The sequence below is a fragment of the Ambystoma mexicanum genome, chromosome 9 (genome assembly GCF_040938575.1).
Source record: "Ambystoma mexicanum isolate Mex_15411 chromosome 9, UKY_AmexF1_1, whole genome shotgun sequence".
Lineage (NCBI taxonomy): Eukaryota > Metazoa > Chordata > Amphibia > Caudata > Ambystomatidae > Ambystoma > Ambystoma mexicanum.
In genome coordinates this window covers 1,442,478,911-1,442,492,126 of record NC_090931.1, presented here as the reverse complement: position 1 = coordinate 1,442,492,126, position 13,216 = coordinate 1,442,478,911, and the positions used below count along the sequence as shown (strand labels likewise).

The 13,216-nt window shown below is 46.2% G+C and overlaps 1 protein-coding gene across 2 annotated transcripts in view; it reads left to right on the top strand.

Annotated features, from left to right (window-relative positions):
- The window catches only part of CFAP65 (cilia and flagella associated protein 65), an 825,303-nt gene that overhangs the window by 250,173 nt on the left and 561,914 nt on the right, over positions 1-13,216 (top strand). For both annotated transcript variants that reach the window (XM_069616861.1, XM_069616860.1), the window contains exon 11: positions 9,527-9,889. In XM_069616861.1, the coding sequence (XP_069472962.1) occupies positions 9,527-9,889 (363 nt within the window). The remainder of the gene's footprint in view (positions 1-9,526; positions 9,890-13,216) is intronic.

The window sequence follows — 13,216 nt, the reverse complement described above, 5'->3', positions numbered from 1 at the left end:
CCTGAGCCCTTATGATTTCAGGGCTGTGATCTCTTGGACTAGGATCTGGAGATTACAGTGGAAGTGCCTGCCTCAATAGATAATGTACTTTCTCTAATGCAGGGTCCTGGATGATTACAATAATACATGTATTTGGTGGCTGTGTCAATGTTTGAGAAAGCTGATTGTTTCTTTTTGAATTGCCAATTGATTTTCAACTACCAAAGCAAACGATAAACGTGTACATCAATGTACAAGAAACTTGTACATCAATGCAGTGAGATTTTAATCTAGTCTTTGCTCCACCGTGCCAGTCAACTGTCAGAATTTAAGGAGACAATGTCAGATAAATTGGACTCTTCATCTACCAGTATACTTTTCCCCATCTTTCTTCCAAGACTGAAGAGGCGCTTCATAGGTTTCACCCCATCAGAGGGCATTGAGCCATTGCATTGTTTGAACTGATGAATACTGAATGTCCTGGCTGCTGCATTACACATGCAGCCCATGGTGGACAGCTACTTGTTAGGCCTAAGTAAGGTTCCATATGTTGCTTATTTTATGATTGGAAGTGCAGAAACAACTTTCTTCTTAAAGGCAATTGTTAAGGTGGCTTTATTATTTGTCTTTTCAACTTTTTGTATGTTGTCATAGCTTTACAATCAATTATACAGGTAAGACTTTTGATTTAGACTGTCTCAAATTTTTCTGCAGTTTAAAAAAACAAAATCCTAAAATTGTTATTTCAATGCCTTTGATTTGTTGTTTGCTTGTTAGGCACTTATACAGAAAATTAATTCTGATTCAAAGCACCCACAGGGAAACATGGAGGGAACATAGGATTGAAGTACATAAAATACACAAACATATAGTGGGGGAAGGAATGGATGCTCCTACTATGCCTTGTGAGTGACTATTCAGAACATGCAAGTGCAGCAAGGGAGAGGGCAGAAGTGTAGTTGCTGGGGTGTCCGTGCTCGTGGATGAGCCACAGATTAAGTGTAAGGTAAGTGCTATACAGCCTGGAGTGGCATTGGGTGGAAACGTGCAAGTCTCCATGGCGGAGGGTGTGCCGAGGCAAGTGCTGAAGGTAGAAGCTGGGGAGATTGGGTGTTAATGGTCAGGGGTCCCGAGGATGCATAAGGGTCCAAGACACCAATCACAGCAACTGAGATTAGCAGAGGAGGGAAGGAGGGGGAAAAGAGGAAAGTCTTAAGGTGCTTTTGAAATTTAAAAAGGTCCTGCTCAAGACGCAGAGAGAGAGGGAGGCTGTTCCATAGGAGGGATCCAGACAAGGAAAGTGAACGACTTCCTGCTCTCTGTTTCGCGAAACACTTTACATACAACAGTTGGTGTCGGAGGAATGTAGAGGTCTAGGAGGAATGTAGAGGTCTAGGAGGAGAGTAGTTTGTGAGAGTTGCAGATAATGTGCTCCCTGGCCCCAGACAGCCTTGTGGATGATGCAGAGGGATTTGAATTTGATCAGTACAGCAACCGGGAGCCAGTGAAGACTTTTTAGGGCAGGAGAGATGTGGTCCCTGTGCTTAAGGCCAAGGATAAGTCTTGCTGCTCTATTCTGGATTAGCTGAAGGGGTCGCAGAGTGTAAGAAGGAAGATTGAGGAGGAGGTTATTGCAATAGTCAAGCCTAGAGAGAACTAGGGCTCGGGAAACATTAAGCTTTCGGGAGAAGGTGAGAAAAGGGAGATTTCCTTTGAGAATGAAGAGTTGAAAGTGGGATGACATAGCAATGTCCTGAGTGTGAGGGAGGAAGGAGAGGGAGGAGTCAAAGATGAGGGAGGGAGGCCAGAGAGAAGGGAAGAAGGAGCGATGGGGTCCCAATCAGAAGGATCTCATTTTTGCTTAAGGATCCAGGGGGAAAGGATAGAACCCTGAGGGACACCAAAGGTGGAGAACGAAGTAGGAGAGGAGAAGGTGCCCAGGATGACTTGTGAAGACAGGTCCGTTAGGAAAGAGGTCAGCCACTACAGTGCCCATTCCGAGATACCAAGCGTATAGTGGAGCCTTTGTATGAGGATGCAATGGTTGATGGTGTCAAAGACAAAGGAGAGATCAAGCAGGATGAGGACATCTGGGGAGTTAGAGTCCAGGGATGCGAGCAGTCCTTCACGAGTATTCAGAAGAGCAGTTTATGTGCCTCTGGATGCTCGGAATCCAGACTGATGCTCGTGGAGAACACCGACAAGTTCAGTGTGTGCGAGTTGAGTTGGGGCAAGGCCAGCTTCTCCAGCGGTTTCCCCAAGAAGAGGGTGATGGAAGATTGAAATAGGGTAGTAGTTAGCTGGACAGGTAGGGTCTGCTGAAGTTTTTTCAGGAGTAGGCGCACAAGGGAGTGCTTGAGGGAGAAGGGGGAAGATCCAGCGTGAAAGAGTGGTTGCAGAAATCAGCGAGTGTGGGGGCAAGAGAGCCAATGTTGTCCTTGATGGTTCTGGATGAGCAGGGAAACCTGTTTGGAAGAAACCTCCATGAAGCGGACCATTTTGGTAACTTCTTCAGGTATGACATGGGCGAAGGAGAAGAAGGCGGAAGGGTGGAGGGTGAGTGGCCAAGGGAGGCAAGGGGGTGTGGGGTGGGTTTGCAGGTGAGTAACAAGGGTGTTCAGGATGTCCTGAGTTTTGGTGGCAAAGTGTGTGGCCAGTGTGTTGCAGAGGGCCTGTGACGGAAGAGGGAAGGAGGAAACTGCGAAAGAGTTGGCAGATATTGAAAATTTCAGCTGTGGTATTGGATGCACCAGATACCAGTGCCTGAATGTGGGCCCTTTTCTTGGCATGGATGGATAGTCTGTATTGCCTTTGGAGCAGAAGGCAGGCCAGTTTGTCAGAGGGTGAGGGTGAGCCTGAGGTTTGCCACTCCCATTCCGTCACTCTGCACTTTCGTTTCAGGGCTGCAAGTTTTGCATTGTACCAGATGTTACACTTAGAGACGGGTTTCAGGCGGATCCTCATGGCTGGGGCAAGGATGTCGATAGTATTGTTGATGGCCAAGTGGAAGCTGCTGAGGGCAGAGTCAGTGGAAGAGTCTGCAGGTGCGGAGTAAGGGGGTGAAGGTAGAAGCAAAGGCAGTAGCTGCCACTTGTTTCATCGGAAGTATGTTTGTGAACGAGGTTGGCAGGGCTTTTGAGGGTGCAGTGGTAGGGCCGAAGGGACCCAGGTGGGAGGAGAGGAGAGAGGGCTGACCAGAGGGGGGCGAGAGAGAGGTCCGAGTGGATGAGGATGTAGAGTGTGTCCAACCAAATGGGTTGGACCAGAGGGGAGAATGGAGAGGGATAGAGAGGTGCAGAGGTCAATGAAGAGTGGATGCTCTGATAGGGGAGTCCAATTGGATGTTGAAGTCACCAAAGAGGAGGAGGTTGGAGGCGGTTGAAAGTAAGGAAGAGCAGAAATTGGCCCATTCAGTGAGGAACAGGGTGGTAGCACCTAGAGGCCAGTAAATGGTAGCAATGATCAGAGTGGAGGAGGGAGAGATGACCAACTTGCATAACAGGCTCTCAAAGGAAGAGTAGAGCTGGGTGGGTAAGATGGAAAAAGGAACCCACTCAGAATAGTTAAAGCAACCCCACCACCAGCACAGTGTGGTCAATGCTTTGAAATGATCTTGAAGCCGTCGGGGATGGGGGAGTCAAAAGCAGTGACTGAGCTGGCATTGAACCGTCTCGATGAGAGCGAGGATATCGAGGTCAGTGTCTTCAAGAAGGTGGCAGATGTCAGCAGAGTGTTTGTTGGCTGAATGGGCGTTAAGAGTCGCCAGGTGGAGGAGGTCCCTGCCTTTGAAGGTTTTCTGAGGAGGAGTACAGGGTTGTGGTACTCCGGTCAGCGGGGGAGGGACAGTGTGACTAGTAGGAGGGAGAGACAGCAGAAGGAAGGAAGTTAATGAGGCAGGATCCGATCATAGAGAAGGAGGTTGGGTTGAGGACTCTGAACGAGGATAGTGCCAGTGTAGTGGACATTAATGATGCATTGTGAGGATGAGAAGCCAACCAAGAGGAATTCCCACTTGGCATCACTGTTAATGGGAGCGGGAGTTAAAAGGGAGAGAGTAGAGTAGAGTAGAGTAGAGATGAGATGAGGGGTCCATAGATCTGAAGAGGGGACAGAAAAAACAATATCAGTGAAGACCTCTCTGGATGTTGCGCTGACATAGGTGTCTGTGATGGGAAGTCCAGGATTGCACGCAGGATGTCTTTTTTGTGCTTTTTCATTCCAGACCTAGTGAAAGAAGGGGGGCAGGAGATAGAGTAGCAATTAGAGAAGATAAGAGAGATGGATAGGGCCATTAGGGTGGCACAGGGAAGTTGAAGGGAGAAGGGTGACTGCACAGCACAGTTCTGGCCTAGTCTCACTAGTGGCCTAGTAGTTACAGAGAGGGGAACAAGAGCAATACAGTTGGGGCCCAAGATGTAAAATACACACAGCTAAATTCGGATTTCAATGAAAAGGCACAAATGCAATGAGAGAGTAGAGTAGGTGATGAGGATAGGCAGAGTGAGATAGGCACAGATACGGTTCAGGGTGCTAGTGGAGGAGGTAGATGAATAGTTAGGCCATCACTCACTGGAAGTCCAACAGTTTGTAGTGGTGCCAGGGCCCAAGTACATGGGATAACAGCATGTACATAGCAGGCTGCAGCATAGTTTGTGGTTGGGGTGAAGAGGTGGGGGTCATCCAGCCCTCCTAGGCCCAAACAAGCACAGACAGGGGCCCTAGTCAAAGGGCCCTAGTCAAAGGGCCCTAGTCAAAGGGCCTTACTCAAAGGGCCTTACTCAAGGGGCCTTACTCAAGGGGCCTTACTCAAGGGGCCTTACTCAAGGGGCCTTGGAAGAAGGGGGCTTACTCAAGGGGCCTTATGCAAGGGGCCTTGGGAGAAGGGGCCGTCTTACTGCCTGCTGGCCACAGTATTGGCTATTCACAGCAGGTCTGCCCACTCACAGAGGGGCAGCTGACTGGCCTGATGGTGGCTCCTCTACACAAGGATGTGTCTGGCATTTTAGAGTGGGGAATCCAAATGCATTTTTTAAATGTCCAAGTGGCTTCGAAATTCAGCTGTGCTCCTTCTAACACACAGGCTAATCATGTGCACATCAAAGTAAGGTGATTGATAATGTCCACAGCAAAAAAGGCACACTTGCTGCGCTATTCTCGTTTTAGTTTGTTATTTTGTTTTTTTGTTTATCTGTTTTTATGAAAAGCAATAATGGCCCAGAAGGGCTTACCTTCAGACTTGCCCTGGACATGTGCCTTGCTGCTCCTACATCATCTGACGGTGGGAAGGAGTTGTTGTGTCCCACGAGGCTTCTGCCCAGCCTTAGTAGGTGGAATAGGGATACAAATTGCCAAACCATAAATTCATATTAAAAATCTTATGCTGAACCTCGGTTTTTATAGAGTTCACTTTTTTGATGGTGCAAAACCGTGCCCAGCTGGAAATCAGTTTAAGGTACTATGGTTCAGATTTTCGGTTATGGCTGCAAACCTATCGTGATCGATATTTGCAATCTCGATTTCTGGAAATGGACGTGATGACTGGATACCAGCACCATTTATACTCTATGGGCTTTTCTCTCCCATCTTGTATCACATAACGCCACTCTGTCAATCAGAGCTATAACCAAAATATAGCTAAGTCCTACCACAAACCCCATCTGTTTTGATGTGCCGAATTTGACAGCCAATTTCCTGATGTGGGTATCAAAGGCTCAAATACATCTCTAGAACTAGTGAGATATGGCCCGCATGGCGAACACAGTAATATACTGTCCATCTGATCTCAGGAGTCATGGAGTGATGCTTGTTGGCCCAATCTCTATTCAATATCCACATTAATGACATACCACACATATTGTCATATGTTATGCCTGACAATCCCAGAATCGGGGGGCAGGAGATTTCTTTGTTGCTATATGTGATATTGGCCTGAGGCCCAAAGCTCTAAAACATGTCATTAATAATATGCCTGAGTATTGGGACACAGATAACATCCACATTAATAAAATCAAGACTAAAATGATGGGTTGGTGAGTCCAGAATACACAATCAAAGAAGTAAAGATGGCAAACCTTGCAAAAAAGTGTGATCTTTTTCTACATTGGCATAACCTCTGCCAGCCGATTAACTAGAGCAATCACATTATTACAATATCTGAAAAGTGAAAAAGAGCAGTGCCTGGCAATGCAAGATTTACCAAACTGTTTGCCAAACTATATGAATTCATTATGACTTATATGAAGATCGACTGCTTGCTGAACCTGTGTGCAGACATTTGGGACCTCCCAACTAATAAACAGTCAAGTTTTGGAGAAGATAACTCCATGTTTCACCAGTAACTCGGAGCCTTCTTCTAGGAACAAATTGTGCCACCAGATAAATTGAAATAGCTTATGAGATGGTGCCATTGCGTTATGTGGGCAAAAAGGACGACTGCCAAAACAAAACATCTGATAGCCAAGTGTTGATCAGAACTCCTCACTGCAGACAATTGGCTGATATAAAAAAGCAGTAGTGACTGAAGTCACAAAAGGTTGCTTGACTTTATTACAGGACCTTTAACAAATCTCCCTTGGGCCTGCAATACCACAGATGGACTGCATCCTCCTAGGAATGACAAGACGCTATCTTGAGCATTGTAACTGGCTGCCAGAGGGTCATGTGGCACACTGCCTTCCTTGTTTTTGAGTCTTGCCTGAATATTCAGCCCAGGCATCTACAGCCAAGGGCCAAAAGCAGCAAAGGGAAACACACTATTTGGGATTGTTGGCCCGTAAAGCACCAGATCCCAAGGCTCAAGCCTGGACTTTCCTTCTTTATGAAAACACCTCCTTGCCTCTTCGCAGAGCATTCCCTTTGCCAGACTGCTACACCTGCCTATAGGTATCCTTCAACCCAGTGCCTCACCATTCACCACAGAGCTTTAATTACCTTGAAGAACCAAGGGACATCCCTTGGTCTGCGTCCTTCCTCCACTGTCTTCATTACCAATGTTTATGCTGCATCATGTGCCTTGACTTTGCTCTCTTTGTCCTCATGCTCCATCTTCTTTCTCTCTCTCTCGCACTTTTTCTCTCTCTCACTCTCTCTCTCAAAGCCTTCAGCTACTACTATTACTAACTTCTACCTCATCCTCCCTCCTCCCCTTCTCTCCTCTGCCCCTGTAACCACACCCCTCAAACCCAACACTCCCCTTCTTCAAGGATCTCCAACCTCATTCATCCGCTCCACCCATGGCCAAATACCTTCTTCGCTCCCCATCCTCCTATCAATCTTTCACTTGACCTCTAGACTGCTCAATGTCTCTCCAACAACTTGTTTTACATCACTGACTACTGTGGCAAACCAGAAAAAGGAGACAAATTCAAGGATGACATTTCCAGGGTGTTTATTCCTAACCAAAATTAAAATGCTCATCTGTCCCTGCTGCTAACAGAGATTTCCCTACCTACAAAACTAAGCTAAGTACTTGGGTGTTAATCCTTTGTCAACATCAAAAGTAGTCCTCAGTCCAGAACCTAATTGCTATCTGGCCATACCACTGTGTAAAAACATAAAAATAGGCCAGAGAAGTAGCCTTTCTGTTCAGTCTTTGTCTGCGCAATGTGCTTTGGGTCTCGGGTCTCTCTCAGTTCGTTCTCAATTCACCGAAATATAGTTCAGAAAATAAATATTTTCAGCTCTCCCTTTAGGTACTTCAGAAAAATTCAGCAAGGCTTTATATAAATTAAATGTTTCAAGTTCTTTACATGGAGGGATGATTTTCATATCCTTTCTATTGGTTTTATATTTTGAACAAATTGATTGTACCCTCCATGTTCCATTCTCCTTATCTTTTGGCAGATGGTCACTTGGTTTCCGATGGCTCTCCAGGCCCCTCTGACTTTCTAGTTTCTTTAACCTTGGAATATACATCCATGCTCCTCAACACTCGGGTATCTGGGGCTTCTGAAGCCCTCCTTATCAGCTTTGTTCTCTTTGCTTGGTTCTGCTCACCTGCCTCGACCTTGGGCAACCCTGATACCTTCTCTACTTTTGGGTGCGCTCCAGCAGGATGGCATCCCAGCGCAAATGTTGCTGTTCGCCCCTCTCCTTTGGTGTTTCCGGCACGTAAGCATCTGTTTCTCTGATTCTGCCCATCTCAGCAGCTCCCACAGTCTTTGCGTTCCAAGCGGAGGATTTGTTCACTCTTTCTATCCTGGTCTCAACTTCTGTTTGCGGGTTCTAGGGCCACCACGGCTGCAGAATGGTCACACCACCAGGTAAAAAGATCCTATTGACCATGTCTCTCTCTCTCTCGGCTGTTTCGCCTATCTCAGCATCGGCCTTCCGGCATCTCTGCTTTCTCACGGTGTCTCTCCATACTACCTCTGGCTCTGCTATGCAGCACAGCTGCGTCCCTCCAGGATGTTCAGGACTATCGCTGTTCTATTCCCGGCCTGCCGGCATCTCACTCTCGTCTCTTGGTTTCTCCATGCCACGGCTAGCTCTGTGGTGCAGCGCGGCTCTGTCCCTCCAGTACGTTCTCATGTCAGAGGCTTGCCTCCGTGTAGGATTCCTCTCCCTCAATTCATAGTTCCTTGTCTCTCTTTATTCTCGTCGCCGTCTTTCTAAGAGGCGTATTGCTTTTCATCAGTTGCTCAAGGGGGATTACAGCATTACCTTGAGAAAATGATATGAAAGCAATGTCAGCATTTGTTGGATGAAAAACAGAAGTAACATCAGTCTCTTCTTTTCTCATATATGCAAAGTATTCTTCACAGGGTGTTCTTGTAGGAAAGATAGTATGTGTTCCCCTAGAGGGCAGTCCCTCCCAGTGAGGTCTTGCTTTTCCTGACCCATACGGAGGGTCTTGCTTAGCGGGGCTCACCTCCCTAGCCTCAAAGGAAGTGGCTCCCCCCGGAGAAGAAGGGAAGAAGGGACAAATTGCCCATATTTATCACACTACTTGAACTTGTATTACTCCAATTTTTATGACTTGCTATCACAGAAACCTGGATTTCCCCTTGTGGCTCTACTACACTAGCAGCTCCCAACACTGACTCTGCAACTTCCTCTCACTCTACCCTACCTGTTAGGAAGGGAAGTGGAGTGGGATTCCTTATTAATAGGACCCTCACCACTACCACCTTAGCCCAGCTGATGTCTCCTCCTCTTCTTTTGAACGTGCCACTATTTAACTCCTCCCTAAGTCAAGTGGTCTTATATATGTGTAGTGCTCAAAAGGTGTTGCGATTGTACCCATGAAAGCTGGATATCAATTAAGGGTGATATTTTGTGGCTCATTTAAAAACATCTAGCCTTGGAAATGCAATGATTTAGTATTGATACCGTCTGCCTTTCACATGTCCTTAAATCTATTGAAAAATGTACTTTTGCATAAACATTGTTACTGTATCATTTCCCCTCTTCCGCTCTCTTGCTGCCTTCATAAAAGCAATGTCATTTTTAGTATCAAACTCTTGCGTCAGCCCTACTTTCGAAATTGTAATGTGGAGAGAAGATGTGTAATTTTTGTTTGTCTCCAGTAACCTTCTCCTTCTTCTAGGATCCTACAAACAGCCCCCCTGTTGATTACCCACACATCGACCCAATGACTGAGTTCTTCGAGGATGGAATGAGCAGTGACCTGGCCCCGTTTCCTCCCCACGTTACGGCCAACATCAACGATTTCAATTTTGGACATGGTTCAGTCGGCATGGAAGGAGAACCATTACCACTCAGTCTGACCAATCACACAAAGGGTACAATCACAGTCTTTTGGACCTGCAGTGCAGAAAGTTCCTTCCGCGTGTCCCCAGAATCCATCGAGATCCCGCCTCTGAAATCCACAGCTTTCCGCGTCCTTTTCATTCCTTCTCAAGTCAACACACTCTACAGTGCTGAGCTGGAGGCTTTTGCTTCCTATAAGGTGAGTGCAGAATAGAAATAGATGATCAGATGATTAGCTGTGGTACAAAGAAATCAAAGTTAACTGATTACCCAAATGATCCACATGTCTGAGTTCATAACCGATGTGCAATGCAGAAGTATTTTTGTAACCAAAATGAAGATTCTAGAGCCTCATTTTTATTGAAATATTTGTATCTTCTCCCTTCTCATCTTTGGAGTTCCTGATTTTCTACTGTCAACTCCCTTCTGCGTTCACAAGTTTATGCTCCCCCTGTTCGACTCCTCTCTCCCGTCAATCAATGTTCATTCAGACAGATCACCCAAACAATTTCACTTTTGGCTATCTAATTGGTAAATGATTACATTATTTAGAACTAGGTGCTGGAGGTGTAGTTCTTTCAGGAGGCCTTTTACTTGTCTGCAGAAAATATGTGCACTGTAACTCTCACCTGTGTGAAGTGTGGGGGTGAGGTCACAGAAAAAATATCAAGTGAGGGGTGTGAATTTAACAAGAATTGGAAGAAGCACGGGAGTAAGCTTGTAAACTAAAAGGGTGTTGGATTGTGGTGAATCGGCCCCCTGGGAAAGCAGTGCATGAACATTTCTGACGCTGTCATTGTCATCCATATTGGCCACCACATGTCTCAGGTCTTTCAAAAAACGCAAGAAAGTGAAGATGGGTTGTGAGCATCTGGAGAAAAAGGGAAAGGCATGTGGGCCATGAAATGAAGAGAAGCCACCAAACGCATTTCTCCGGATTGCTATCAGTTGTAGCTGTGAGACTGCTGAGCATAAGATACTTCAGAGGAGGATACTGCATGGCAGGAGTAAGGCTGACCAGTGTCAACTGGGAGCCTGCGAACACCCAAGCGATCTGGCAATGCTGTGAAGGAGAGAAACAGGGAAGCTGGCCACTCATGGTGATTCCCTTGGTGACTCGTTCTTATAGTCCATCAGATACAGAGGAATGGGAGGCAAGGAAGCAATGGCAAGAAGGCTGCAGAGTAAAGAGGAAACACAAAAGCATAATGGAGAAGTTTAACAGGGGAGACACCAGGAGGAGGACCAAGTGAATGGTCCAGAGAGCGCCTGAGAAAAGTAGCACACCATTGGCACATTTCTGAGCAGGTATTGCAGTCCAGTACCCCGGCCAAGTAGTCTGAGGAGTCTTACTACTAAGAAATAAGAGAGAATAAATTTGATGCACGATGTGGCACATAGTGCAATAGCCTGTGCAACCTTAGGGTGAACATATAACATTTACTGTATGCGGGGGACAATCAGACGATTACCTACCACCATCCTAATAGAGAATATAACAAAAATATTTGAACATTTACTGTATAATTATAATTGGTTACTTATAACACGCTTTATACCCAGCGGCTTCTAAGCGTGGACCCGGGGTCCGAACATGTGTTGCTCTGCGTCATCTTGCTTCAAAGGCAAGCACGTTGCCCCTGAGCTATCCTCCCGAGACTTGGAGAAAAGTCAAGTCGCAAGTCCAATTCTAGCAAGTATTGAAAGAGATAAGGAATTGAGGATAACAAGACCAATTGCAATCTAATACACGCTGGGAAATGAAGCCCAAACAAAGCCCAGGCATCATTGTGATAACAGTCTAATATACTGGGACACTGTCCATCTGAATACTGAGAATCATTGAGAGAACAGAGACCAAACCATTCTTCAACTTGATGAAAGTAAAAGCATCCCTGACATTAGAAAGCCTATGTATGGCAAGAGGAGAGACACACTGTAATCAAACTGAGAATCATTATGAAACTCAAGGCTGTTCTAATATAATAGCCATTGTGAGAACAAAGTACACAGAAATTGGGAAAGGAGGTAGCATGGTAAGGGATCAAAAGACAACGTGAAACAAGAATGTCAGGCTAACATAGTTTTATTGTGTGCAAATTAAATATAGTAGGGGGCAATAGGTTTAACTGAGACAATGGAGTGGGGTTCTAAAGTAGGTACACAGCAAGCCCAACCGCTGAACGCAAATTAATCAGTCACGATCTCTGGAGATGGTACTGACCCACACATTTTGTTCTGCTCAGGGTCTTTCTTGGCTCACCTTAAACTGGTCAGTGTGTCGCATTGGCTTCTCCTGGACCTCTGGAATACCTGGCACCACCTCTCCTGATGCCGTAGGTTGTCTAGACAAGGGCCAGGCATCAGACTTGTTCACCATTGTTGAACCCTGGGTTATCCAGTTTAACCTTTCATGTTTGCCAATGGTGGGCTGTTCTTGTAATAAATCTCATTAGCCCTTCTGAGTATCATGATGCTTTTCCACCACCAGTCTTGGATTTGTTGGAATTGAGGATCTGGGGACTTCCTACTCCCTCCTGTGTTTGATCCTTCCCTGGCATATTTTCTCCACCTTACCTCTCCCTTGTTTATTATTTTCCTTCTCTCCTCCTGTTGCCTTGTTTATATAATCATTCCCATTTGATGCTCTTTCCTGCTTCCACCATGCTCTTTCATTCATTTCCTCCTTCCTAATTTCTGTCCTTATTCCTATCTTCTCCTTCATTCTTCTTGATGTCCACCTCCTAGATGGTTCTCTCTTCTCCAACTGTCTTCTTTCTTTCCTTACTACCTCTTGTTCTCTTATTTACCTCCTTTGTTTTTCCCTAAACCACTTCCAGCCCTTTCTTTCTACTTTCCACCGCTACCTCCCTTCTGTCTCCTTTCGCCTGTGCTTTTAACTCACTCCATCACCTCACACTCTTTCTCTCCCTCTTCCCTTATCCCCCTCTCTCTCTCCCCCTCTCTCTGCCATGCACCATCACCTCCTCTCTTCTTTCTTTTACTCTTGCTCGCCTTTCTCACACGCCTTCCGGTGCTCTTGACTCTCCCTCCTTCACCTCCCATCGCCTTTTACTCTCCTCCTGCTCTACTATCCTTCCCCTCTTCAATACCGTTAAGAAAGATTTGTAGAATATGGCCTGGTGGACAGATTCTAGGAAGCCACCCTAGTTTTGAGGGAACACAAAGCTCCGAGAGGTTTCCCAAAACACAATCAAGGTGGGTGGATGAGCAGTCAAAGCTTAGTCTCAGAATAGTGTGAATGTGGTTACATCCTTGCCCACTGATTACCCGAGATATGTACCCCCGCGTCCCTTTCCCTTTTGTCTTTGATTGCCAGCGCCCCATCCCGCCTAGCCGCCTGCAGTGCACTGTACACTCTTGACACCTGCCCCTACCCTCCTCCAGACCTAGTAGCCTCTACATCACTGTATGTTCCTCCGATTCCTCCGGGATACTCGCTCATAATTGCGCCAAGCATTTCACTACCTTGGCATACGTTAGAAAGTGCCCCTTTGCTAATCGA